The 27501-nt window shown below is 45.9% G+C and overlaps 1 protein-coding gene across 1 annotated transcript in view; it reads left to right on the top strand.

Moving 5' to 3' along the window:
- The window catches only part of myo15b (myosin XVB), a 452296-nt gene that overhangs the window by 374643 nt on the left and 50152 nt on the right, over nucleotides 1-27501 (top strand). The window contains exons 51-59 of the mRNA XM_073026589.1: nucleotides 503-621; nucleotides 4426-4567; nucleotides 5495-5606; nucleotides 8693-8835; nucleotides 10039-10202; nucleotides 13929-13992; nucleotides 15979-16051; nucleotides 16575-16651; nucleotides 18915-18991. Of these exons, the coding sequence (XP_072882690.1) occupies nucleotides 503-621; nucleotides 4426-4567; nucleotides 5495-5606; nucleotides 8693-8835; nucleotides 10039-10202; nucleotides 13929-13992; nucleotides 15979-16051; nucleotides 16575-16651; nucleotides 18915-18991 (971 nt within the window). The remainder of the gene's footprint in view (nucleotides 1-502; nucleotides 622-4425; nucleotides 4568-5494; nucleotides 5607-8692; nucleotides 8836-10038; nucleotides 10203-13928; nucleotides 13993-15978; nucleotides 16052-16574; nucleotides 16652-18914; nucleotides 18992-27501) is intronic.

Here is a 27501-nt window from a genome sequence, read left to right on the forward strand (position 1 = left end):
CTGGTAAGTGAGACTAGAACTAGGGGACGTAGCCTCAATATTTGGGGGAGTAGATTTAGAGCAGAGATGAGAAGAAGCCTCTTTTACTAAGAACGTAGAGAATCTGTGGAATTCTCAGCCTAGGGATGCAATGGATGCTACCACATTAAATATATTTAAGACACAGTCAGATAGAATTTTGCATAGCAGGGAAATTCAGGGTTCTGGGGGAAAGGCAGGTAGGTGCAGCTGAATCCATGCCAGATCTCATTGCATCGTGGATCAGGCTTGTCGGGCCAGATGGCCGACTCCTGCTTCTGTTTCTTAGCTTTCTAATATACTTCCATCATTTGCACACTGTATAAAACAGTACTTCCTCTTGTCACACATTTGCTTTTGTTACACCAAGCAAATGTCACCAGTATGATCATAAACAGAGAAAGCCCTGACATGGTGGGGGGTTGTCGATTCCATGTTGAGGGCTTTGTTCTGAATTGGGGTCACATCTTCACTTGTACTTCAGGGTGATGTTGGCAGCAACGTGGAGATTCTCAGTGTCTCTCATCGAGGAATCAAGCTGCTGAAATCTGTGAAAGCAGTTGGATTGAATCCTGAACATTACAAAGTTCTTCAAAGTTACAGGTAAAAGCACGAGAAAGAATCTTCCACTGTTAGCTTGTCATTATGCCCATATGTCTCAGTGGGTTAATGAGAAAATATAACAAGTTATTCAAGAAAGGAGAAAAAGAAAATTTGGGGAACTATAGGCCAGTTAGTTAGCTGGCAGTTGGAAGAAGTCTGAAATCCATTGCAGTATACGAAGGCAAAAAATTACATCACCAAGCAAAGTAAACAAGAGGGAAATCATGTTTGACAGATTCCTTTGAGTTTTTAAAAAATCCATTAGCAGAATGAAGAAAAGGGGAATCATATTTTGGATTATCAAAAGGTATTTGTTACAGCACTCATGATTTTGGGGATTTACATATTGGAGGATGGGCCAAAGAAATGAAAAAAACAAGGTGTGAATAATTCGGTCATTTTCAGGTCAGTGACGGTAACCAATACACAGATTAATTATTGCTGTTGATATTGATGACTTAGAAAAAGGGGGCATGGAAAATCCAACAAAGGGTGGTCTGTTGTTGATGTTGTTAGCTGGGAAAGAGAGCAGTGAGAAAGATGCAACAAGGGTATATAGTATATAGTCAGGCCAGGAATCTGACAGATGGAATGTGAGGTTCTGTATTCTGATAGAAAGAATATAAAAAACAGGGCTTTGATATGGAGAGCAGAGTTAAATATTGCATTTCACTCCAATTTGAATATAAACGTTCAACAGAATGCACCAGATCATGTTAGAGAAAAGGAGATTTGGCCCATCCAGAATGTGCCTTCTACTAGAAGGGCAATTTCCTTTACGCTCTCTGTCCCATGGCACAGCACATGGTTTTCTCTGCAGTGTCTGCCCATGTCCTAACCTTGAGGTTTTTGTCCAGTATACTGCTCTACTGTTATAAATACTGTTCTACCCTGGGTCCTTAAATCATTCCTAATAGGAACTCTTTGCCCTTACACCCTCAGTCTAAACTAATTACAAACTGTCACCACTTCAGCAAATTTTCTCTTGACCTTCCTCATTGAAGATGAGCCCCAGATTCCCTGTCTGTCCCTGCAGCTGAATCCCTGAACGCAGCTTACCCAGTCACTCACTGAACCCATCTTCTCCAGCCTCTCTCTACAACTGAAATCCCTGAAACAACTTCCCCAGTCTCCCCCTGAACCCAACTTCCCTAGTCTCTCCCTGAACCCAGATTCCCCAGTCTCTCCCTGAACCCAGATTCCCCAGTCTCTCCCTGAACCCAGATTCCCGTCTCTCCCCTGAACCCAGATTCCCCACTCTCCCAGAACTCAGATTCCCCAGTCTCTCCCTGAACCCAGATTCCCCAGTCTCTCCCTGAACTCAGCTTCCCCAGTCTCTCCCTGAACCCAGATTCCCCAGTCTCTCCCTGAACCCAGATTCCCCAGACTCTCCCTGAACCCAGATTCCCCAGTCTCTCCCTGAACCCAGATTCCCCAGTGTCTCCCTGAACCCAGATTCCCCAGTCTCCCCTGAACCCAGATTCCCCAGTCTCTCCCTGAACCCAGATTCCCCAGTCTCCCCCTGAACCCAGATTTCCCAGTCTCCCCCTGAACCCAGATTCCCCAGTCTCTCCCTGAACCCAGATTCCCCAGTCTCTCTCTGAACCCAGATTCCCCAGTCTCTCCCTGAACCCAGATTCCCCAGTCTCCCCTGAACCCAGATTCCCCAGTCTCTCCCTGAACCCAGATTCCCCAGTCTCTCCCTGAACCCAGATTCCCCAGTCTCCCCTGAACCCAGATTCCCCAGTCTCTCCCTGAACCCAGATTCCCCGGTCTCTCCCTGAACCAAGATTCCCCAGTCTCCCCCTGAACCCAGATTCCCCAGTCTCCCCCTGAATTCAGATTCCCCAGTCTCTCCCTGAACCCAGATTCCCCAGTCTCTCCCTGAACCCAGATTCCCCAGTCTCCCCCAAACCCAGATTCCCCAGTCTCTCCCTGAACCCAGATTCCCCAGTCTCTCCCTGAACCCAGATTCCCCAGTCTCCCCTGAACCCAGATTCCCCAGTCTCTCCCTGAACCCAGATTCCCCAGTCTCTCCCTGAACTCAGCTTCCCCAGTCTCCCCTGAAGCCAGATTCCCCAGTCTCCCCTGAAGCCAGATTCCCCAGTCTCTCCCGGAACCCAGATTCCCCAGTCTCCCCCTGAACCCAGATTCCCCAGTCTCTCCCTGAACCCAGATTCCCCAGTCTCCCCTGAACCCAGATTCCCCAGTCTCTCCCTGAACCCAGATTCCCCAGTCTCCCCTGAACCCAGATTCCCCAGTCTCTCCCTGAACCCAGATTCCCCAGTCTCTCCCTGAACCCAGATTCCCCAGTCTCCCCTGAACCCAGATTCCCCAGTCTCCCCCTGAACTCAGATTCCCCAGTCTCTCCCTGAACCCAGATTCCCCAGTCTCTCCCTGAACCCAGATTCCCCAGTCTCCCCCTGAACCCAGATTCCCCAGTCTCTCCCTGAACCCAGATTCCCCAGTCTCCCCCTGAACCCAGATTCCCCACTCTCCCTGAACCCAGATTCCCCAGTCTCTCCCTGAACCCAGATTCCCCAGTCTCCCCTGAACCCAGATTCCCCAGTCTCTCCCTGAACCCAGATTCCCCAGTCTCTCCCTGAACCCAGATTCCCCAGTCTCTCCCTGAACTCAGCTTCCCCAGTCTCCCCTGAAGCCAGATTCCCCAGTCTCCCCTGAAGCCAGATTCCCCAGTCTCTCCCGGAACCCAGATTCCCCAGTCTCCCCCTGAACCCAGATTCCCCAGTCTCTCCCTGAACCCAGATTCCCCAGTCTCTCCCTGAACTCAGCTTCCCCAGTCTCCCCTGAACCCAGATTCCCCAGTCTCTCCCTGAACCCAGATTCCCCAGTCTCTATCTGAAGCCAGATTCCCCAGTCTCTCCCTGAACCCAGATTCCCCAGTCTCCCCCTGAACCCAGATTCCCCAGTCTCCCCTGAACCCAGATTCCCCAGCCTCTCCCTGAACCCAGATTCCCCAGTCTCTCCCTGAACCCAGATTCCCCAGTCTCTCCCTGAACTCAGCTTCTCCCATCTCTCTCTACAAATGAAATCCCTGAACCCAGAATGAGAGCCATGGGTAGGAGCAACACCTTATGTTCCGTCTGGGTACCCTCCAACCTGATGGCATGAATATTAATTTCTCCTCCCAGTAAAAAAATACCTCTCTTCTTCTGTCTCCCATTCTGTCCTTTTACCTCTTCTCACCTCCCCCCGGATCTCTTTCTCCTATGGTCCACTCTCCTTTCCTATCAGATTCTTTCTTCTCCAGCCCTTGACCTTTCCCACCCACCTGGCTTCATCTCTCACCTTCCAGCCGGACTCCTTCCCCTCCCTCCCTCCCTCACCTGGTGTCTTCCTTCTCAGTCCCAGTGGAGGGTCTTAGCCTGAAGCATCGACTGTTTGCTATTTTCCATAGATGCTGCCTGACCTTCTGAGTTTCTCCAGCATTTTGTATGTGGTGCTTTGGATTTCCAACATCTGCAGACATCTCATGTTTAAAATCAGAAAATTATCTAAACAAATTTATTTATTGTTTAAATAAATGCAAACAATGCTAGAAATTTGGAGAAACAGTGGTAGTTTAGAAATTTAGTAAATGAATGGGGCTAATACCAGGATATCTTTCTACTGCAGATGCCCTACCCAAAAGGTTAACCTGAGGGTTTTCAGAGGATCTTACAGAAGACAGGGCAGCACCTAGGAATCTTCAGATTTGCAGTGATCCTTATCAGAACCCTTTCCTGAGCAGGGCACTCCTACCTCCACAGTTAACAGAGACCCATCTCTCTCTTTTCATTGCAGTTATGTGGAAATCCAGAGTGTGGAGGTACAGGGAGAGGCTGCACTTGAATTCACTCTGAAAAATGAGAAGATGGTCCTTTACTCGGAAAAAGCCAAGCAAGCAAAGGTTCTCATCAATCTGTTCCTGGACGAGCTGCGTAAGGTACACTAATTCCAGCTGTGCTGGGAATCCAGGGGAACTGGCCACAGTAGCATAGCAGAGGGTGGCATGTCAAACCAGCAACATCTTCCCTCCTCACTGTGTAGAACTGATGACATCAGTACATGTGCACTGGTACAGCCTTGGTGCTGATAATGTTCTAGCTGTTACCTTAATGTTGGGTAAGTCTGTGGTAGAAGCTTTGCTGACATTGTTGGTTGCAAAGTAATCCCCTGCTTCAAAGTGGACACGATTATTGGTTCAATAGCATCAGACTGATGGTTCCCCCATTCTAGACTTTGTGCTTCCACATTAATCTTCTTACCAAAATCTGTGTGCAATTACTGACCGCGGTTCCGTGCAAAGCTGCAACAATTGCAACTAACATGAGGAAATCTTCAGATGCTGGAAATTCAAACAACACACACAAAATGCCCCTCCTCCCCTTCTTACCCCATCCCTGACATATTTAGTTGTTTGCCTGTTCTCCATCTCCCTCTGGTGCTCCCCCTCCCCTTTCTTTCTCCTGAGGCCTCCCGTCCCATGATCCTTTCCCTTCTCCAGCTCTGTATCACTTTCGCCAATCACCTTTCCAGCTCTTAGCTTCATCCCACCCCCTCCGGTCTTCTCCTATCATTTCGCATTTCCCCCTCCACCCACTACTTTCAAATCTCTTACAATTGCAGCTACAGGTTCTGCCCAGTGTAAGACACTAGTACCAGTCTTACCCGGTTCTGGTGCAGCATCAGTCTGAACTGGCCTCGGATACCGCCGACCGTTTTGTGCGCCCACAGGAGGCAGTGTTGATGTGCTTATTCACGGTGCATTCGGTAACATGTGATCAGTGCAATGGCAGGATATTGCTGTATCTCCTTCAGTGCTGGAGTCAAAACAAAAGTAGGACTGTGATGTTGCATTTATGTATTACAGGACTCCAAGTATGTCATGGCTATTAAAAGCTACATTACAGACGATAAAAGTCTGCTAAACATGCGTACGGGGGATATCATCAAACTACTGCCCATGGATGGACTCCAGCCAGGTCAGTTACTGAGTGATCATCCAGCAGAAAGCCCACAGACAGACATCCAGTCAGAGCTGTCTGTGTAGCTTTGTTTAAACGTTGCTGATGGGATTGAAAATTGTTTCTGTGAACTTGCTGTTGGGATTCTGATGAAAAACACAACAAATCTCAGCGTGCTTCATAAGAAACAAAACTTCCTCTCATCTCTCATTAGGGAAATCTCATTGCAAGTAGAAGCAGGTCTTAGTATTAACAAGCCCAACTGAAATTTCAATAAATTCCACACTTACCTGGCATTTCCCTCACTCAACCGTGACCACCAGGACAACCCTGATTCAGTGAGGGATGTGGAAGGGGATGCCAGGAGCATCACCTCATCAATTCAAAGGTGCATATTGACTGGTTTAGGCAGCATGTGAAAGACAACAAAACACACACAAGATGCTGGAGGAACTCAGCAGGCCAGGCAGCATCTATGGAAAAGAGTACAGTCGACGTTTCGGGCCGAAACCCTTCAGCGGGACTGGAGAAAAAAAGCTCAGGAGTAGATTTAAAAGGTGGGGAGAGGGGAGAGAGAAACACAAGGTGATAGGAGAAACTTTGAGGGAGAGGGATGAAGCAAAGAGCTAGGAGGTGATTGGTGAAAGAGGCAAAAAGCCATGGAAGAAAGAAAAAAGGGAGGCGATGGGTGGGCAGTGACAGAGGGACAAGGGGACGGGAAATGGTGAAGGGGGGAAGCATTACTGGAAGTTTGAGAAATCGATGTTCATGCCATCAGGTTGGTGTCTACTCAAGTGGAATGTAAGGTGTTGTTCCTCCAACCTGAGTATGGCCTCATCATGACAATGGAGGAGGCCATGGATAGACATATCCAAATGGGAATGGGAAGTGGAATTAAAATGGGTGGCCACAGGGAGATCCCACTTGTTCTAGTGGACGGAGCATAGGTGCTCGACAAAGCAGTCTCTCAATCTACGTCGTGTTTCACCGATATGCAAGAGGCCATAACGGGAGCACTGAACACAGTATATGATCCCAGCAGACTCACTGGTGAAGTGTCACCTCACCTGGAAGGACTATTTGTGGTCCTGAATGGTAGTGAGGGAGGAGGTGTAGAGGCAGGTGTAGAACTTGTTCCACTTGCAAGGATAAGTGAAGGAGGGAGATCAGGTGGATGGACAAATGGACAAGGGAGTTCTCTTTTCTATAGATGCTGCCTGGTCTGCTGAGTTCCTCCAGTATTTTGTGTGTTTTGCTCAGATTTCCAGCATCTGCAGATTTTCTCTTGTATGTGATAGACAGAGCTGTGATTCCACAACCAGTGGATCTGATCAGAACTCTACAATCCTATCACATCTAATCACAGCAGGTGATGGACATTTGCAGGACCAGTCTAAAATTATAACAGTTACTGCCCACTACTGGCATTCCAGAGGAGGAGGTCACACCAAGTACTTGCATTTCCTCAACAATCAGGGGCAGAAACAAAGATGAAACACTTGACCATCCCTGCCTCTTCCTGTTGATCCTCCTCTGTACACAAAGTCTTCGGCCAATCCAGTTCACCCTGCATGATGTAGGAGCTGGCCAACAGCACTGGACACAGCAGAGGCTATGGAGCAAGAGAACATCCCAGCTGTGGTACTGGAGACTTGAGCTGTAGAAGTAGCCATGTTTGTAGCCTAGCTGTTCCAGGACAGAGGAAACGCTGGTTACTTAAAACAATGTTAAAAACTACTGAGGTATATGACTTGTTGACAAATTCACAAATGCTCAGCTTCAGAACTAATACACAGCTCATTCCAACTCTGAAAATCTGAATCCTAATAGTGAAGTGAAAATGTCATGAAAATAGCTTGTAATTAACATTTCATTGAAAAGTCCATATAAAACTGTCAGTAGGAACCCAGGGAAATCACTTCCTTGGGGTTGGGTCATCTCTCATAGGAAAAAAATAATGGAGATCAAGCAGGGGCTTCTCAGGGAAGTATCCTGGGCCCAGCCATCTCCAGCAGCTTCATTAGTGACCTTCCTTCCATCATAATGTCAGTAGTCCATGACCATAAGGCACAAGAGCAGAACTAGTCCATTCAGTCCATTGAGTCTGCTCTGTCATTTTCCCCTAATCCCATTTTTGTGGGCCTTCTCCCTACAACCTTTGTCACCATTACTAACCAAGAACCAATCAACCTCTGTTTTAATATACCCAATGACAGCCATTTGTTGCAATGAATTCCACAGGGTCACCACCCTCTAGTCAAAGAAAATTTTTCTCATCTCTGTTCTAAAGGGATAGCCTTTCATTCTGAGGCTATGCCTTCTGGTCCTAGGCCCTACCACTCGTGGAGATCTTTCACCATTTACATATCAAGCCAGGTACATAATGGAGTGCCCTTGACATCCCTGAGTCTCTCTGTATTAACAACCTCATACATCCAGTCTACCCGACTAGTACCTCATCCACCATCCTCCAAACCCATGATTGCTGCCACTATCCCAGTAAGTCCTTCTTCGTCACTGTGTATAAATCCTGAAACCTCCCACCTAGCAACATTGTGGGTATACCTTCACTAGAAGGACCACAATATTTCTTGAAAGTGGATCATCACCACCTTTTCAAGGATGGTCAAGATGGGCAATAAGTATTGGCCTTGCCAGAAACTTTACTGATTTTTCCAATCTGTGCTTTGATTGCCCTAAGAATATTTGATGAAGCAGAGTCCCTGCTCTCTGATTGAGTTTGATGGAATAGTGATAAAGGAAGCTTTCTGGTGTATCACACTGAGCTGTGTGTTCCCTGGGAGTGTTTGATAATACATGGGACCTTTTTCCCTAACACCACTTCATCTTATCTGGCTATTGATGTTACTAGTATACCTTGGTATTAACATCCTTCACAGGTATAAATGTTCAAACAAAACACCTCTAAACTTTTAAGCATTGCAGGTGGAGGTTGGGAATGTCCATGCCAGAATGTATTGTAATTGAATTTAAAACATAGCAGTGTCCTTAGAGATATAAACCACATCCTGAAACATAGTGGTAAACACAGTCGGTGGGACAGCATGTGTATCATTGATCTCTCGATCTCTCTCTTTCCATAGGCTGGCTGTTTGGGTCTGTTGGTGGGCGATCAGGCCTGTTTCCTGAAGACCAAGTCCAGCCAACAGCAGCTCCTGATTACTACAACGTTAATGAGGAGAGATCAAGGAGCATGCCCTTTTCTAGTAGATCCTCCAGTAAAAAGGTAAAGGGACATCCAGGGTAATTAAACAACCCCAAGTTCATTGCATGACCCACACTGTGTTATTATTTCAGCTCCCATAGTGCCACAACGGGGAACAAACATTGAGTGTAAGGAGCTTGTACGTTCTCCCAGTGGTTTCCTCTGACTATTCTGGTCCAAAGACGTTTGGGTTAGTAGGTTAACATTTTACACGGGTGAATTGGGCAGTTCAGGCTCATTGGCCAGAATGGCCTGTTAACTTGCGGTATCTCTAAATAAATGATAACTGGCCACGTGATTGTCTTCTGTAAAATGCCTTTCAATGAGAATCAAAGTGAAATTCTCCAAGTCCACTGCACAACAGAAGATGATTTTAGCTATTTGAGGTCCATCATCCCAGCCTCAGGTCATCACTGCAGGACTTCCTCAGGAAAGCATCCTAGTGCTTGCCATCTTTAGCTGTTTCATCAATGGCCTTTCCTCCATCATTGGGTCAGGTGTTTACCAATGATTGCACAAAGGTCAGTTCCATTCACCATTCGGGTGGCAAATGGCAAGCAGCGTCCTCACCACATGAGTGTCAGATAATGACCATCACAATAAGAAAGGGTTTAACCAGTGTCCATCAATATTCAGTGATCTTACCATATCTCGAAAGCCTCCACTGTTCAATGTCCAAAGTAGATTACCACTGAACATCACAGTTACAAGAGTTGGTCAGAGGCGGCATATCCTAGGGAGTAAGTCATTGTTGTTACTCCAAAATCTTTCAACTATCTGCAGAGGAATCTCCTGACTGAATCTCACTGTTCCCTACAGCTCAGTAGCTATATGACAGAATACCATATATTTGCCAGGATGTGTGCAACTTCAAAAACGCTGAAATAATAAATATTTACAGGACTTTTGGCTTGATTTCCATGGTGGGCAAATCATCATGATCTGGGAATATATCATCTCTCCTTCAGTGTTGCTGTCTAAATTATAGAGCTGCCTGCCCACAGTATTAGACTATAGTGGGTTACTAATTCCTCTTCAAAGGAATTAGTGATGGGCAACAAATATTGGTCTTGTTAGTGATATCGCATAAAAGAATATAAAGGAAAAAACATAGTCTAGTCAGAATCACCAGGAGGTTAACAGCGTGTTTCTAAAAGTTGGTTTTGTTCACAGTAATTTGGTTATTGTGTCTTGTGCTGCACTAATGGAATCCTCTCTGCTTAGAGTCAAGCACTCAGTGAAGTCTCAAACACCGAAGGAGGAGCAACCATCTCCTCTAATTCTTCATCTGTCATCAAGTCTGCGTCAAGCACTTACTCCTTGCCTGAACAGGGACAGTATGTAATGACCGAGTTCGCAATGAAGTACTTCAGAGAGCCTGTGACTACGTGAGTAATGGGCATCTCAAGGTCTACACACATCTAATGTCACTCATTAGAACAAACAATTGTAGAGGTTCCCACGCAATAATGAAATCCACACCACGTATGCTCCCAGACATAGAAGCTACAAGGAAGGCAGCAGTACAGGAACACATACAGTGTTACAAGAATAATTGTATGTGAAGATTGTTCATCCCTTTCCAGTGTTTCACTTATTATTGCTTTGCAAATCAGAGTACTGTTCTGATTCAAGGAAAGTCAAATTCAGTTGTTTGTGTCCAGAAAAACTGATAAGGAACCTTTGTCAAACTACGCATTTTAGACTCTGCATTTGTATTGTCAGCATGACAGAGTGGACAGAACCAGTGGAGAGAAACAACAGTAAGTGTACCTACAACCTGAACCATTTAGAGTGGTTATATGCAGAGTCATAAAGCACAGAAACAGGCCATTTGGCTCATTTGCCTATGCTGGGCTAGTCTGCTTGGTGCCATCTATCTGCACTGGAAGTTAGCCCTCCCTACAATTGAACTCACATTCACTGCTATCACACTTGCACCACCCTCTGAATGAAGTTCCCCCTCAGATTACCCTTAGATTTGCACCTTTCACCCTAAACCTATGACCTCTAGTTTTAGTCTCACCCAACCTGAAGGGAAAAAGCCTGCGTGCGTTCGCCTTGTCTTATAATTTTGTATACCTTATAAGATCTCTCTTCATTGTCCTGCATTGCAGGGAATAAAGTCCTAACCTATTCAACCTTTCCTTATAACTCAGGTCCTCAAGGCTCAAATCACACAAAAAAATGACATTTGCTGTGTATTTTGAAGTGTTTGTGCTCATTTCTATAGAAACCCGCCCAGCAGGATTTTCCACCTAGGATTGACTCTAATGCCTGTGTTGTATGTTACAATCGTCATCAGTGCACACAACTTTAACTACTTACTGGCAGGAAGTACATCAGTAGTTGGGACTTTATAGAGCACATCACTCTGGAAGGAGTGAATCTTGAGTGATTATGTCCACAGTGGCATGTTTTATGTCTTATAAACACAACCCTGGTCTTTACATTGAATTAAAAATCTCACTGTCAGCTTCACTGAGCACAGTTCAAAGAGACACTGGTTCAATCCTGTATGTTCTCACTATGACTATGTAGGTTTCTTCTGGGTGCTCTGGTTTCCTCCTACACCCCAAAGACATGCAGGTTGGTAAGTTGGTTGGCCACTGGGACTTGTCCCTATAGTCTAGGTGAGGGGTAGAGTCTGAGGAAGCTAATCGGAAATTGGGGAAGATAAAATAGTACCAGTGCAACTGGGTGCAGACTCAGCGGCCCAGTGTTTCCAGGCTGTGTGACTCAGTAAGTACTTCTGAACTTGGGCTCAGTCCCAGTGGGGTTATCCCCTGCTCCTCTCTTGACACCTCATTTGAACTTTACCCCATGGTCACTTGCACTGTGCCCGATGATAGTTCATGCAGCAACCAGTCAGGGCAGGGGCATACTGATTTAATTGAGGTCTTGGGATTCACCATCACTGACAAGACCTGCTGCCCCGGGATGGAACAGTGTCATCACTGGCATGGAAGTAGGCCCATCATCCTAACAGGGCCATGGTGTCCAGCTCCAATGGGGATATTTAACTCTGAACCACTAAATTAATATCCCCTTGCTTCTCTTCATTTGCCCATCTCAGGCCTATATGCCTCTAAACCTTTCCTGTCCATGTACAGTCGGCCCTCCTTATCCGCAGATTCCGCAAACACGGATTCAACCAACCGTGGATCTGAAAAACCCGGAAGTTCTCTCTCCAGCACTCGTTGTTTGAGCATGTACAGACTATTTTTTCTTATCATGATTCCCTAAACAATACAGTATAACAACTATTTACATAGTATTTACATTGTATTAGGTATTATAAGTAATCTAGAAATGACTTAAAAGTACAGGCAGTCCCCGGGTTATGAATGAGTTCCATTCCTGAGTCCGTCTTTAAGTCGGATTTGAAGTTGAAACAGGTACATCCAGTATTATTTAGCGTCAGTTATTCAAACATTTTTCTTAGTATATAGTACATATTTTACCTTTTTATGCATATAAAACACTTAAGAAACACACATATTTCAATATTTAAACCACTGTGTTGCTTAATAATAATTGTAGCTTTCATCGGGGCAGGGTCTTTCAAATGCTTCATTAAAATTGTTCCGATCGTTGACCGACTGTAGCCTAATGCTTTTCCAATGACCGATGGCGTTTAACCTCTTTCCGATCGCTTTATTACTTCCACCTTATTTTCAATTGCGATCGTGATTATTTTCGTGAACAGAAACACCGCGAATTCAGAGCTACACCGGGTCCTAATGTCACCGCTCCAAACATGTTAAATAATGTCCGGGGTTCTGCTGGGTCCTAAAGACCACCACACTGATTCAGGTTAAATAAGGGACTTGAGTATCCGCAGGGGGTCTCGGAACCAATCCCCCGCGGATAAGGAGGGCCGACTGTACTTGTCCAAGTCTTTTAAGTGATGTAATTGTACTTACCTCATCCACTTCCTCTGTCAGCTCGTTCCATATATGCACCACCATCTGTGTGAAAAGTTGCCCCTCACGTTCCTTTAAAATCTTCACCTCTGACCTTGAACCTCTGCCCTCCAGGTATGATTTCATTTCCGTAGAAAAAGACTGTTTCCCTGTCTGTGCCCAGCATGATTTTCTACAGTCATGCCTCAGTCTCCTAAGCTCCAAGTAATAAAGGCCTATCATGCCTAACCTCTCCCTGTAACTCAAGCCCTGGAGTTCAGGCATTATCCTGATAAATCATTCTTGCAGTCTGTGAGTGAGGTGGCTGATGTAAGCTCAGCAGTGGATGTGCAAGTTTCCTTCAAACTCAAACACAAATACACTTTGTTTTTGAAAGAATGGAACACGAGTTTTGTGGTTCATTGACTGCTGATATGCCCAGTGTAGTGTGCTTTATTGGAGGAACCCTGTTCCTAGGCAGTGGTAGGTGGGATCTTTGCTGCGTGTAATGAACTGAGTGCACTGAATAGCGCTGTGTGTCCACATTTCAGATCTGTCTGGAAAATAGCCACAAGGAATGTGACCGAGGGACCACAACTCAATACAACACGTACACCCTCCTGATCCCATATCTTTGACCCCATCACTGCAAAGCATCAACATCAAAGCACAATCGCAAACATTTTGTATCTGAAAACTCCAAGAGCCTGCAGTTCCACCAGGGACCGTGGAGGCTTGCTGTACAGATAGTCCAAGGCTGCATCATTTTCAAGCGGGAGGGGTTCATTCAGGGTTTCAGTTGATCTATTTGCTTGGAGCCACTACCATAACAAGTAGCTCAGACCATAAAAGTTAATCTCCCCATGTTAAACTTTCATTAATATCCTGAGGAAAATGCAGCCACTGATACTGGTGGGAAAAGGGTGTTGCAGTAACAACCAATCTTCTGGTGCTTTTTTTGTATTGGTTGTTGCACAAAGATCCCACTCAACAAAGGCCCTCTCAACCTGTACAGATTCCCACTACAACACTACATTTTAATACTGTGTGAACATATGGCTGCACGAGGTCAGAATCAGTTCCCGGTACCTTGCCTCTGGGATCTCAGACCCGGCAGTGCTTGTATTTGTGGCTAACTTTGGTTCTGTAAATGTGCTGTAACGGGAACTGTGTGTCAGTAAGTTTGCCTTTTTCTGCCACTGATTACAGACCTGAATTGAAGAATATGAGTGCAGAAGAAAAGAAACCTAATTACTTGGTCAGACACACGAAGGTAAGTGAACACAAATAGTGAGGGAATGAAAGTGCTTGTATTTGTATCTGTATGTTTCATTATTTCGAGATACAGCCCAGAACAGGCTCTCTGGCCCAAGGAGCCACCCCACCCAGCAACCCTATTTAACCCTCGCCCAATCACGAGACAGTTTATAATCACCTATTAACCGACTGTGGGAGGAAACTGGAGCACCAAGAGAAAACCCTCACACATGGGAAGAATATACAGACTTGCTTACAGATGGCACCAGAAATGAACTTCAAACTCCAACACTCCCAGCTGTAAAAGTATCGCGCTAACTGCCACAGTACTGTGGCTTGACAAATAGGAATTAATATTTCTGAAGTGAAAAGGCAAGCTAAGCACTCAAAAAATACAAGTTTGGTAGAGGTTTTAAAGAGATGCATGATTAACAAAGGCTGTGGACATAAAGCTAACCCAGTGGTGCTGATGGAGCTGCTGCTGCCTCTCGTCTCCAGTGACTAACCCTGACCTCTCCTCTGGTGCTGTCTGTGCAGAGTTTGCATGATCACATCGATATACACTGAACACTCCAATTTCCTCTCACATCCCAAAGATGTTTGTGTAGGTACATTAATTGGTCACTGCAAATTGCCATTAGCATGTAGCCGGGCAGTAAAACCTGGGGGAAAATTTGGGGAAACACTAAACGGAAGTACTGTAATTAGATACATGGGTGTTGGTGTGGACTCTGTTGTTTCGGTGTTGCACAATGCTGTGGAAGTACCAGGAAGGAAATCAACAAAGTGCTGGCTGCAGACACTGATATCTTTGCACGTTGCTTTAAAAAGACGTGACACATACAGTACATTACTCTGGCACCATATAACATATAGTTCACTAGACTTTAGAATATCTTTTATTAAAGTTGCAAAAGAAAGGTACATTTAACTAAATTAAGTTAGGATTGCCTTGTTAGCTACATCCACACATTCAAACTATCATTCATTTCATTACAAATTAAAAATTAGACTTTCTCCCATTAACCACAGAGTTAATCTCCAGAATTAGATGGGTGCTGATTTCACAAAGGACTGATTAGTTATTTATTTAAGCAGACAATGAGAAAATGCGAACTCATTGATAAACAAGGGAGCCCACCACCGAGCATACTTTCCCTCACCACCCCCCCCCCCACTTACTGCTTTCCGCAGGGTTTGCTCCCTACACGAATCCCTTGTCCATTCATCCCTCCCCACTGATCTCCCTCCTGCAAGTGGAACAAGTGTCCCTACACCTCCTCCCTCACTACCATTCAGGGCCCTAAACAGTCCTTCCAAGTGAGGCAACATTTTACCCACGCTCTATCCACCAGAGAAAGTGTGATCTCCGGGTGGCCACCCATTTTAATTCCACTTCCCATTCCCATTCCGATATGTCCATTCCTTGGCCTCTTTCACTGTCATTATGTGACCACACTTAGGTTAGAAGAACAACACCTTATATTCTGTTTGGGTAACCTCCAACCTCGTGGCATGAACATCGACTTCTCAAACTTCGATAATGCCCCCCCACTCCTTCACCATTTCCCATCCCCTTTTCCTTCTCTCATCTTATCTCCTTGCCAGCCCTTTACTTCCTTCTGGTGTTCCTCCCCCCTTTTCTTTCTGTCATTGCCTTCTGTCTCTTTCACCAATCAACTTCCCAGCTTTTTACTTCATTTCTCCCCCCTCCAGGTTTCACCTATCACCTTGTGTTTCTCTCTCCCCTCCCCCCACCTTTTAAATCTACTACTCACCCTTTTTCCTTCAGTCCTGCCAAAGGGTTTTCAGCCCAAATGTCAACTGTACTCTTTTCCTAGATGCTGCCTGGCCTGCTGAATTCCTCCAGCATTTTGTGTGTGTAACTCATTGATAAATGTATTTTACCCCAAATATCCATGAGAAAGAAACAAGAAACAAAAAATATTGTATAGGCTAGACAATTTTCGAAGATTTATTCAACCCATAATTCTTGTTCTAGGTTCCCATCCAGCAGTCACTGCTTTATCTTGTTGGCAATGAATTGAATGAACTTGCTACACAGAATTTCATGGGTGAGTTTTATTCAAGAATCAGTGAGACATTTGAAGGGGTTTTGTACAGTTTGATGGAATGGCAGTTGTGTGAGGGATGGACACATTCATAATGAAAGTGTTTGATTCTAATATGGTTTGGGAATAATTGAAGCAGATCTCAGATTAATGGCAATGTGATCCACCTTAGTAGTAAGAGTGTTTTAATTGAATGAAAGACAATTTTGAAAGTTAAGATTGACAGGTTTGGGTTAAATAACAACAGAAGGTAAATATGTTTCATTGATTAAAAAACAGAAAGTGCTGGAATTGCTTAGGAGATCAGACAGCATCGGGAGAAAGAGAAAAATTGTCGAATTTCAGGTCAAAGACCTTTCAATGATTTTGAGCAATGAGAAGGTTGTGTCAAATAATAACAAACCATAAGCACATTGTTTTCTACTTTCTAATCAAGTGAGATTGAAATTTTCAGTTGATATTCAAAATACAAACAAAAGAAACTATGCATAGATGCTAGGAAGTTCTAACTCTTGTTTCTCTGTAGCTGTTATGAGGTTTATGGGAGACCAGCCTTTGAAGAAGAAACAGTCCGATATTGACTGCTTAGAGAGTATCCTGAAGGTACGTTGGACTCATACAGAGCAACACTTGCCTGAAATGTTCTATAGCACGTCCACCGTTCACTACCACCCCACTCACAGTCTGCCAAGGCCACTGGGTGTGCTTGGAGAAAGGATCATGGAGTTCAGTCTCAAGGAATTTTAAAGAAACAAATGTTTGCTGAAGAAAATGGTGACCAATCCACGCATCCAACATTTCAAAAATAATAGCTGCCTCATGGAAGGGGATTTTAGGTTAACTGGCCACTGTGACATGTGCCTACTTTGTAGATGAGTAGTAGGATCTGGGGAGAGTTGATGGGAATGTGGAGAGACAAAAAAGGGGATTAATGTAGGGAAGGCAGTAGTAAATCAAGGCAGCTGGACTTGCTGTGGTGTCTAGAAGACATTTTGCCACTCATCCAAGAGGCTTCTTCAGTTCTGATCCACGGTGGGTAGTTTTCCAGCTTATATACGCTGTGAGTTGTTTAAAGGTATAGCAATCACATGAGAGTCATTAAGAGTCGTAGAGGTAATGAGAGGGTCATTAGACTTTGCACGAATGGAGGTATGAGCTGTTATGGATATGCTGGTGTGGCGATGTTAGGACTGCATTGTAAGTAGTTGATTGGTGGAGTCATACCCCACCCCCTCTGTTCAGGGATGGGTTTTCCAGTTTGACAAAGATGGCTTCTTTAACCCCTCTTTCAAACCACCTGTCCTCCCTGTCCAAAATATGCTCATTGTTATAATCAACAGAGTGTCTCTCGTCCTTTAGGTGTAGATATACAGCCGAGTCTTGGTCTGAGGTGTTAGCCCTCCTATGTTAGGTGAAATGTTTGTGAAGAGGTTGTTAAGTCTCGCTGATGTACAGATCTGTGCAGTTTCCATTGCATTGGATAGCATATACAATATTGCCCTGTTTATGTCTGGGTGTAGGATCCTTGGGGCGGACTAGTTTCTGTCTGTGTGTGTTTGTAGCTTTAAAAACACAGGGATTTAGTGTTTGTTGAAAATCCTTCTGAGTTTCTCTGAAACTCCAGCTACATATGGAATGACTATATTTTTCCATCTGCTTTGCATCTGTTGGGCTGATGCCCCTGCTGGTGATTGTTGCTATCTTGATGAAGACCCAGTCAGGGTAGTCGCAAGCTTTCAAGGCTTCTCTCAAATACTTGCACTCCTTGTTTTTAGCTGTAATGTTGGTGGGCACATTCTCAGTGCGGTGATGTAGTTTTCTGATAGCCCCCAACCTATGATCTGGTGGGTGATGAGAGACAAACTGATTTGTGTGGATCTGTGTGTGTGTTGTACCCCAACCCCTGAGCAGAGGGGGTGGGGTACGACACCACCTATAGCTACTTACAATGTAGTCCTGACATCTCTACCCCAGTGTCTCCACAACAGTTCACACCTCCATTCATGCAAAGAAGGAAAACTACCCACCATGGATCAGGACTGAAGAACCCTCTCGGATGAGTGGCGAAACATCTTCTGGACAACACAGCGTCCAGTTGCCTTGATTTACTACTGCTCGATATACAACAACCTGAACAACTGAGAACCTTCATAGATAGATTAATATAGGAGTCATGTAAATAAGACTGTAAGATATAGGAACAGAATTAAACCACTTCGTCCATCAAGTTTGCTCTGCTATTTCATCATGGCTGATCCAATTTTATTCTCAGCCCCAATTTCCTGTCATCTCCCTGTATCCCTTCATGACCTAACCAATCAGGAACCTATCAACCTCTGCCTTAAATGTACATAAAACTTGCCCTCCACTGATGCCTGTAGCAAAGAATTCCACAGATTCACCACCCTCTGGCTAAAGAAATTCCTGCTAATCTCCATTCTAAAAGGACGCCCCTCTATTCTGAGGACGTGGACTCTGGTCCTAGGCAGCCCCACCGTCCTCTCTACATCCACTCTGTCGAGGCCTTTCACCATTCAATCTTGTGCCTGGTGACTGGGAAGATCTGGAAGTTACGTAAGTAAATATCAGCTTGCAGGTAGGGTTAGGCCAGTAAACTTTCAGTTAGCACCTACACTTGAAGAACGTTAACTTTAGCCAATGGAAAATGAGTTTGGAGAGTTTTCTGTGAGGATTAGACCAAATGCTTTCATAGGCCAAAGGCCAACCAATGCCTGCCCACTGCATGGGCTTTCAGGAAGGCTTGAGCAGCATGAGAAGATACACAGCCGAGGTTACTTAAATTTAATGTTTGAAACTTTGCCTACAGAATCTAATGAGCGGGTTGCCACCTTCTGCTTTCTCATAGCTGTGCAAGAAGGAAGAATCGCTACTGGATGAAGTCTGTTGTCAGATCATCAAGCAAATCACAGACAACCCCAAGAAGTAAGTGCTCAGAATTCTGATGGAACCCTACCCAGCACAGGGCAGAGTCTCTGTATAAGTAACTGGGGCAGCATGGTAGCGTAGTGGCTAGCAGACTGCTCTATTGTACCACCGCTCCTGTAGGAGTTTCTAGGTTCTCCCCATGACCGCGTGGGTTTCCTCCAGGTGCTCCAGTTTCCTCCCACATTCCAAAGATGTTCTAGTTGGTAGGTTAATTGATCATTGTAAACAACCCCGTGTTTAGGGTAGGGATAAATCGAGGGTTGCTGAGTGGCATGGCTCGAAGGGCCGGAAGGGCCTATTCCATGCGTATTTCATGGAATAAATAACAATCAAATAAATAAATAAAATGTGGCCCCAATTTCACATCTTGGATGGTAGTCCAGCACCCGAGGATCGCAGTGCGAGTACTGTACATCTGTTGTGCACTGTCAGGTACTGTGGTTGAGTTTCATTACAGCTACACGTCAGAGGATCTGCTGCAAAATAATAATCCTTAATCAGAGGTGCTTTGAAGGCCAGTTCAATACTTGGGAAAAACTTGATTTGTGGGAAGAGGACTGAGGTGGAAGATAGGATTATACTAAATTGGGAGGAAAATAACTATTTAAAATGCATGTGATTGTATTATAAGATGTAGCAGCCAGAGATGACAACTGTTCTAGGCATCAGCTCACCAACACAGTTGTAGTTTGAGAACGGCACTAGATGCTGGCCTTGCCTGCAATGTTTCATCCTGAGTATTTTGTTACAGAACTCTTTCAAAGTTCAAAGTATATGTCACCATATACAACCTGAGATTCATTTTACTGCAGGTATTCACAGTTAGTACAGGTCCACAATCACTTATCTGAAATCCTTGGGGCCAGTTCCATTTTGGAATTCTGAATTTTTTGGATTTCAGAAAATTGATAACTATATTGATAATTAACCTGTCTCAGTGCAGGTGGACTTTAAGACTCGGGGGAGCTCCGGACCTACGCACATCCTCCCGTATACTTTAAATCATCTCTAGATTACTTATAATGCCTAATACAATGCAAATTCTATGTAAGTAGTTATTATACTGTATTGTTTAGGGAATAATGACAAGAAAAAAAGTCTGTACATGCTCGAACAACAAGTGCTGGAGAGAGAACTTCCAGGTTTTCCCAATCCGCGCTCTTTTACAAATACTATTACAGTTTATTTTTCGAGTAATATACTGATAAATGAAACAGTGGGATAATTATAGACCATAAATATACTAGTACATTTTATTTCCAACAAAAACATTCAATAAAACATAAAAATAAACAGCTTCAAATGAACCGAATCAAAAACATTGTAAATGACTTATTGGAATAAAAGTAGAACGTAAATACTCTAGGACATATACAGGTTCAAACTAAGCTAAATACATACAGGTGCCTCTAATTAAGTTGCATTACGTCTGGCAAGCAGAGTTAAATACTCTACAGGTACCTGATGGGCCAGGAACAGGATTCTCAAGTTATGAAGCAGCACGACGATAGACAGCGTTTTTAAAGACTTCTTCAAGTGTCGCCTGTCTCATTAACATAGGTTTATGTCTAAGCAACCTCTCTTTGACTGAGTAATCTGCCATAATCTCTTGTTTACTGATAAATGCACATTGTTCAAGGCCAGTTGTTCAAGTCCAACACTATATTCTTCAGTAAGACACAGCACAGACACACCGCGATCAAGCTTCTGCAATAACTCCACTTTCTGCATTACTGATAATGATAGATGCTTCCTTCTCTTTTTCTCATTGTTACCCATAGGGGTATCTGCAGCTCTTTTTGACATTTTCACAGTGAAATTAAACACAAAGTCAATAGTGAATACAAAATATCAGCGAACAGCAAATGCAGGTGTAACCAGTATGAGCGCTGAGCCACAACTGACCTCTTAGTGCTTCCACATCACACCTGAGTGATGTCAGCTGTTGGCACACCAAACAAGCCTTGTTACAACACGGTCCACACTCCACAAAAAAAAAAAATGGTTTTCGGAGCTTTTCGGATTTCAGAATTTCAGATAAGGGATTGTGGACCTGTATAAACAAACACAAAGACTGCAACCAATAGGATGGACAAACAACCAATGTGCAAAAGACAACAAACTGTGCAAATACAAACATAATAAATAGTAAACAATAAATATTCAGAACCTGAGATGAACAGTCCTTGAAATTGAGTCCAGAGGTTATGTGCAGTTAAGTGTTGGGGTGAGTAAAGCTGAGTGAAGTTATCCCCTCTGGTTCAAGACCCTATGGCTGAGGGGTAATAACTGTTCCTGAACCTGGCAGCGTGGGTCCTAAGGTTCCTGAAACTGATGGGAGCAGTGAAAAGAGAGCAAGACCTGGATGGTGGGGTCCTTGTGACAGCTCTGTGTGGATATGGAGGGTGAAAGCTGCTATCCTGTGACAGCTCTGTGTGGTTATGGAGGGTGAAAGCTGTTTTCCTGTGACAGCTCTGTGTGGATATGGAGGGTGAAAGCTGTTTTCCTGTGACAGCTCTGTGTGGATATGGAGGGTGAAAGCTGTTTTCCTGTGACAGCTCTGTGTGGATATGGAGGGTGAAAGCTGCTATCCTGTGACAGCTCTGTGTGGATATGGAGGGTCAAAACTGCTTTCCTTGTGACAGCGCTCTGTGTGGATATGGAGGGTGAAAGCTGCTTTCCTGTGACAGCTCTGTGTGGATATGGAGGGTGAAAGCTGCTTTCCTGTGACAGCTCTGTGTGGATATGGAGGGTGAAAGCTGTTTTCCTGTGACAGCTCTGTGTGGATATGGAGGGTGAAAGCTGCTTTCCTGTGACAGCACTCTGTGTGGATATGGAGGGTGAAAGCTGTTTTCCTGTGACAGCTCTGAGTGGATATGGAGGGTGAAAGCTGCTTTCCTGTGACAGCTCTGTGTGGATATGGAGGGTGAAAGCTGCTTTCCTGTGACAGCTCTGTGTGGATATGGAGGGTGAAAGCTGCTTTCCTGTGACAGCTCTGGGTGGATATGGAGGGTGAAAGCTGCTTTCCTGTGACAGCTCTGTGTGGATATGGAGGGTGAAAGCTGCTTTCCTGTGACAGCTCTGTGTGGATATGGAGGGTGAAAGCTACTTTCCTGTGACAGCTCTGTGTGGATATGGAGGGTGAAAGCTGCTTTCCTGTGACAGCTCTGTGTGGATATGGAGGGTGAAAGCTGTTTTCCTGTGACAGCTCTGTGTGGATATGGAGGGTGAAAGCTGCTTTCCTGTGACAGCTCTGTGTGGATATGGAGGGTGAAAGCTGTTTTCCTGTGACAGCTCTGTGTGGATATGGAGGGTGAAAGCTGCTTTCCTGTGACAGCTCTGTGTGGATATGGAGGGTGAAAGCTGCTTTCCTGTGACAGCTCTGTGTGGATATGGAGGGTGAAAGCTGCTTTCCTGTGACAGTGCTCTGTGTGGATATGGAGGGTGAAAGCTGCTTTCCTGTGACAGCTCTGTGTGGATATGGAGGGTGAAAGCTGTTTTCCTGTGACAGCTCTGTGTGGATATGGAGGGTGAAAGCTGCTTTCCTGTGACAGCTCTGTGTGGATATGGAGGGTGAAAGCTGCTATCCTGTGACAGCTCTGTGTGGATATGGAGGGTGAAAGCTGCTATCCTGTGACAGCTCTGTGTGGATATGGAGGGTCAAAACTGCTTTCCTTGTGACAGCGCTCTGTGTGGATATGGAGGGTGAAAGCTGCTTTCCTGTGACAGCTCTGTGTGGATATGGAGGGTGAAAGCTGCTTTCCTGTGACAGCTCTGTGTGGATATGGAGGGTGAAAGCTGTTTTCCTGTGACAGCTCTGTGTGGATATGGAGGGTGAAAGCTGCTTTCCTGTGACAGCACTCTGTGTGGATATGGAGGGTGAAAGCTGTTTTCCTGTGACAGCTCTGTGTGGATATGGAGGGTGAAAGCTGCTTTCCTGTGACAGCTCTGTGTGGATATGGAGAGTGAAAGCTGCTTTCCTGTGACAGCTCTGTGTGGATATGGAGGGTGAAAGCTGCTTTCCTGTGACAGCACTCTGTGTGGATATGGAGGGTGAAAGCTGTTTTCCTGTGACAGCTCTGTGTGGATATGGAGGGTGAAAGCTGCTTTCCTGTGACAGCTCTGTGTGGATATGGAGGGTGAAAGCTGCTTTCCTGTGACAGCTCTGTGTGGATATGGAGGGTGAAAGCTGCTTTCCTGTGACAGCTCTGTGTGGATATGGAGGGTGAAAGCTGCTTTCCTGTGACAGCTCTGTGTGGATATGGAGGGTGAAAGCTGCTTTCCTGTGACAGCTCTGTGTGGATATGGAGGGTGAAAGCTGCTTTCCTGTGACAGCACTCTGTGTGGATATGGAGGGTGAAAGCTGTTTTCCTGTGACAGCTCTGTGTGGATATGGAGGGTGAAAGCTGCTTTCCTGTGACAGCTCTGTGTGGATATGGAGGGTGAAAGCTGCTTTCCTGTGACAGCTCTGTGTGGATATGGAGGGTGAAAGCTGCTTTCCTGTGACAGCGCTCTGTGTGGATATGGAGGGTGAAAACTGCTTTCCAGTGACAGCTCTGTGTGGATATGGAGGGTCAAAACTGCTTTCCTTGTGACAGCTCTGTGTGGATATGGAGGGTGAAAGCTGCTTTCCTGTGACAGCTCTGTGTGGATATGGAGGATGAAAGCTGCTTTCCTGTGACAGCTCTGTGTGGATATGGAGGGTGAAAGCTGTTTTCCTGTGACAGCGCTCTGTGTGGTTATGGAGGGTGAAAGCTGCTTTCCTGTGACAGCTCTGTGTGGATACGGAGGTTGAAAGCTGCTTTCCTGTGACAGCTCTGTGTGGATATGGAGGGTGAAAGCTTCTTTCCTGTGACAGCTCTGTGTGGATATGGAGGGTGAAAGCTGCTTTCCTGTGACAGCTCTGTGTGGATATGGAGGGTGAAAGCTGCTTTCCTGTGACAGCGCTCTGTGTGGATATGGATGGTGAAAGCTGCTTTCCTGTGACAGCTCTGGGTGGATATGGAGGGTGAAAGCTGCTTTCCTGTGACAGCTCTGTGTGGATATGGAGGGTGAAAGCTTCTTTCCTGTGACAGCTCTGGGTGGATATGGAGGGTGAAAGCTGCTTTCCTGTGACAGCGCTCTGTGTGGATATGGAGGGTGAAAGCTGCTTTCCTGTGACAGCGCTCTGTGTGGATATGGATGGTGAAAGCTGCTTTCCTGTGACAGCTCTGTGTGGATACGGAGGGTGAAAGCTGCTTTCCTGTGACAGCGCTCTGTGTGGATATGGAGGGTGAAAGCTGCTTTCCTGTGACAGCGCTCTGTGTGGATATGGAGGGTGAAAGCTGTTTTCCTGTGACAGCGCTCTGTGTGGATATGGAGGGTGAAAGCTGCTTTCCTGTGACAGCGCTCTGTGTGGATATGGAGGGTGAAAGCTGCTTTCCTGTGACAGCTCTGTGTGGATATGGAGGGTGAAAGCTGCTTTCCTGTGACAGCGCTCTGTGTGGATATGGAGGGTGAAAGCTGCTTTCCTGTGACAGCTCTGTGTGGATATGGAGGGTGAAAGCTGCTTTCCAGTGACAGCTCTGTGTGGATATGGAGGGTGAAAGCTGCTTTCCTGTGACAGCTCTGTGTGGATATGGAGGGTGAAAGCTGCTTTCCAGTGACAGCTCTGTGTGGATATGGAGGGTGAAAGCTGCTTTCCTATGACAGCTCTGTGTGGATATGGAGGGTGAAAGCTGCTTTCCTGTGACAGCTCTGTGTGGATATGGAGGGTGAAAGCTGCTTTCCTTGTGACAGCGCTCTGTGTGGATATGGAGGGTGAAAGCTGCTTTCCTGTGACAGCGCTCTCTGTGGATATGGAGGGTGAAAGCTGCTTTCCTGTGACAGCTCTGTGTGGATATGGAGGGTGAAAGCTGCTTTCCTGTGACAGCTCTGTGTGGATATGGAGGGTGAAAGCTGCTTTCCTGTGACAGCTCTGTGTGGATATGGAGGGTGAAAGCTGCTTTCCTGTGACAGCTCTGTGTGGATATGGAGGGTGAAAGCTGCTTTCCTGTGACAGCGCTCTGTGTGGATATGGAGGGTGAAAACTGCTTTCCTGTGACAGCTCTGGGTGGATATGGAGGGTGAAAGCTGCTTTCCTGTGACAGCTCTGTGTGGATATGGAGTGTGAAAGCTGCTTTCCTGTGACAGCTCTGTGTGGATATGGAGGGTGAAAGCTGCTTTCCTGTGACAGCGCTCTGTGTGGATATGGAGGGTGAAAACTGCTTTCCTGTGACAGCTCTGGGTGGATATGGAGGGTGAAAGCTGCTTTCCTGTGACAGCTCTGTGTGGATATGGAGTGTGAAAGCTGCTTTCCTGTGACAGCGCTCTGTGTGGATATGGAGGGTGAAAGCTGCTTTCCTGTGACAGCGCTCTGTGTGGATATGGAGGTTGAAAACTGCTTTCCTGTGACAGCTCTGGGTGGATATGGAGGGTGAAAGCTGCTTTCCTGTGACAGCTCTGTGTGGATATGGAGGGTGAAAGCTGCTTTCCTGTGACAGCTCTGTGTGGATACGGAGGGTGAAAGCTGCTTTCCTGTGACAGCGCTCTGTGTGGATATGGATGGTGAAAGCTGCTTTCCTGTGACAGCTCTGTGTGGATATGGAGGGTGAAAGCTGCTTTCCTGTGACAGCTCTGTGTGGATATGGAGGGTGAAAGCTGCTTTCCTGTGACAGCTCTGTGTGGATATGGAGGGTGAAAGCTGCTTTCCTGTGACAGCTCTGTGTGGATACGGAGGGTGAAAGCTGCTTTCCTGTGACAGCGCTCTGTGTGGATATGGAGGGTGAAAGCTGCTTTCCTGTGACAGCTCTGTGTGGATATGGAGGGTGAAAGCTGCTTTCCAGTGACAGCTCTGTGTGGATATGGAGGGTGAAAGCTGCTTTCCTGTGACAGCTCTGTGTGGATATGGAGGGTGAAAGCTGCTTTCCAGTGACAGCTCTGTGTGGATATGGAGGGTGAAAGCTGCTTTCCTATGACAGCTCTGTGTGGATATGGAGGGTGAAAGCTGCTTTCCTGTGACAGCTCTGTGTGGATATGGAGGGTGAAAGCTGCTTTCCTTGTGACAGCGCTCTGTGTGGATATGGAGGGTGAAAGCTGCTTTCCTGTGACAGCGCTCTCTGTGGATATGGAGGGTGAAAGCTGCTTTCCTGTGACAGCTCTGTGTGGATATGGAGGGTGAAAGCTGCTTTCCTGTGACAGCGCTCTGTGTGGATATGGAGGGTGAAAGCTGCTTTCCTGTGACAGCTCTGTGTGGATATGGAGGGTGAAAGCTGCTTTCCTGTGACAGCTCTGTGTGGATATGGAGGGTGAAAGCTGCTTTCCTGTGACAGCTCTGTGTGGATATGGAGTGTGAAAGCTGCTTTCCTGTGACAGCTCTGTGTGGATATGGAGGGTGAAAGCTGCTTTCCTGTGACAGCGCTCTGTGTGGATATGGAGGGTGAAAGCTGCTTTCCTGTGACAGCGCTCTGTGTGGATATGGAGGGTGAAAACTGCTTTCCTGTGACAGCTCTGGGTGGATATGGAGGGTGAAAGCTGCTTTCCTGTGACAGCTCTGTGTGGATATGGAGTGTGAAAGCTGCTTTCCTGTGACAGCGCTCTGTGTGGATATGGAGGGTGAAAGCTGCTTTCCTGTGACAGCGCTCTGTGTGGATATGGAGGGTGAAAGCTGCTTTCCTGTGACAGCTCTGTGTGGATATGGAGGGTGAAAGCTGCTTTCCTGTGACAGCGCTCTGTGTGGATATGGAGGGTGAAAACTGCTTTCCTGTGACAGCTCTGGGTGGATATGGAGGGTGAAAGCTGCTTTCCTGTGACAGCTCTGTGTGGATATGGAGGGTGAAAGCTGCTTTCCTGTGACAGCTCTGTGTGGATATGGAGGGTGAAAGCTGCTTTCCTGTGACAGCGCTCTGTGTGGATATGGAGGGTGAAAGCTGCTTTCCTGTGACAGCTCTGTGTGGATATGGAGGGTGAAAGCTGCTTTCCTGTGACAGCTCTGTGTGGATATGGAGGGTGAAAGCTGCTTTCCTGTGACAGCTCTGTGTGGATATGGAGGGTGAAAGCTGCTTTCCTGTGACAGCGCTCTGTGTGGATATGGAGGGTGAAAGCTGCTTTCCTGTGACAGCTCTGTGTGGATATGGAGGGTGAAAGCTGCTTTCCTGTGACAGCTCTGTGTGGATATGGAGGGTGAAAGCTGATTTCCTGTGACAGCACTCTGTGTGGATATGGAGGGATGGATTGGGCTGTATCCATGATGTTTTGTAGGCTTCTGGAGGAATGTCTACCAAATTCAGCTCAGGGTCAGTGCTGAAATGGTAAATGTATTCCCGGGCCAGTTGTTAGATCAGCAAGCCTTTCCAGCAAACCCTAGTGGGGAAAGGGCCAAATGTGATCTGTGATAAAGTTGTTGAGTGTCAAGCCCCCTTATCTGAAGCTTCTGCCTACTGTCTGGATAGGCTGGAATTAGGGTAACAGAGGGCACTCAGCAAACACAG

This window comes from Hemitrygon akajei, chromosome 22 (assembly GCF_048418815.1).
Source record: "Hemitrygon akajei chromosome 22, sHemAka1.3, whole genome shotgun sequence".
NCBI classification, from domain to species: Eukaryota; Metazoa; Chordata; class Chondrichthyes; order Myliobatiformes; family Dasyatidae; genus Hemitrygon; species Hemitrygon akajei.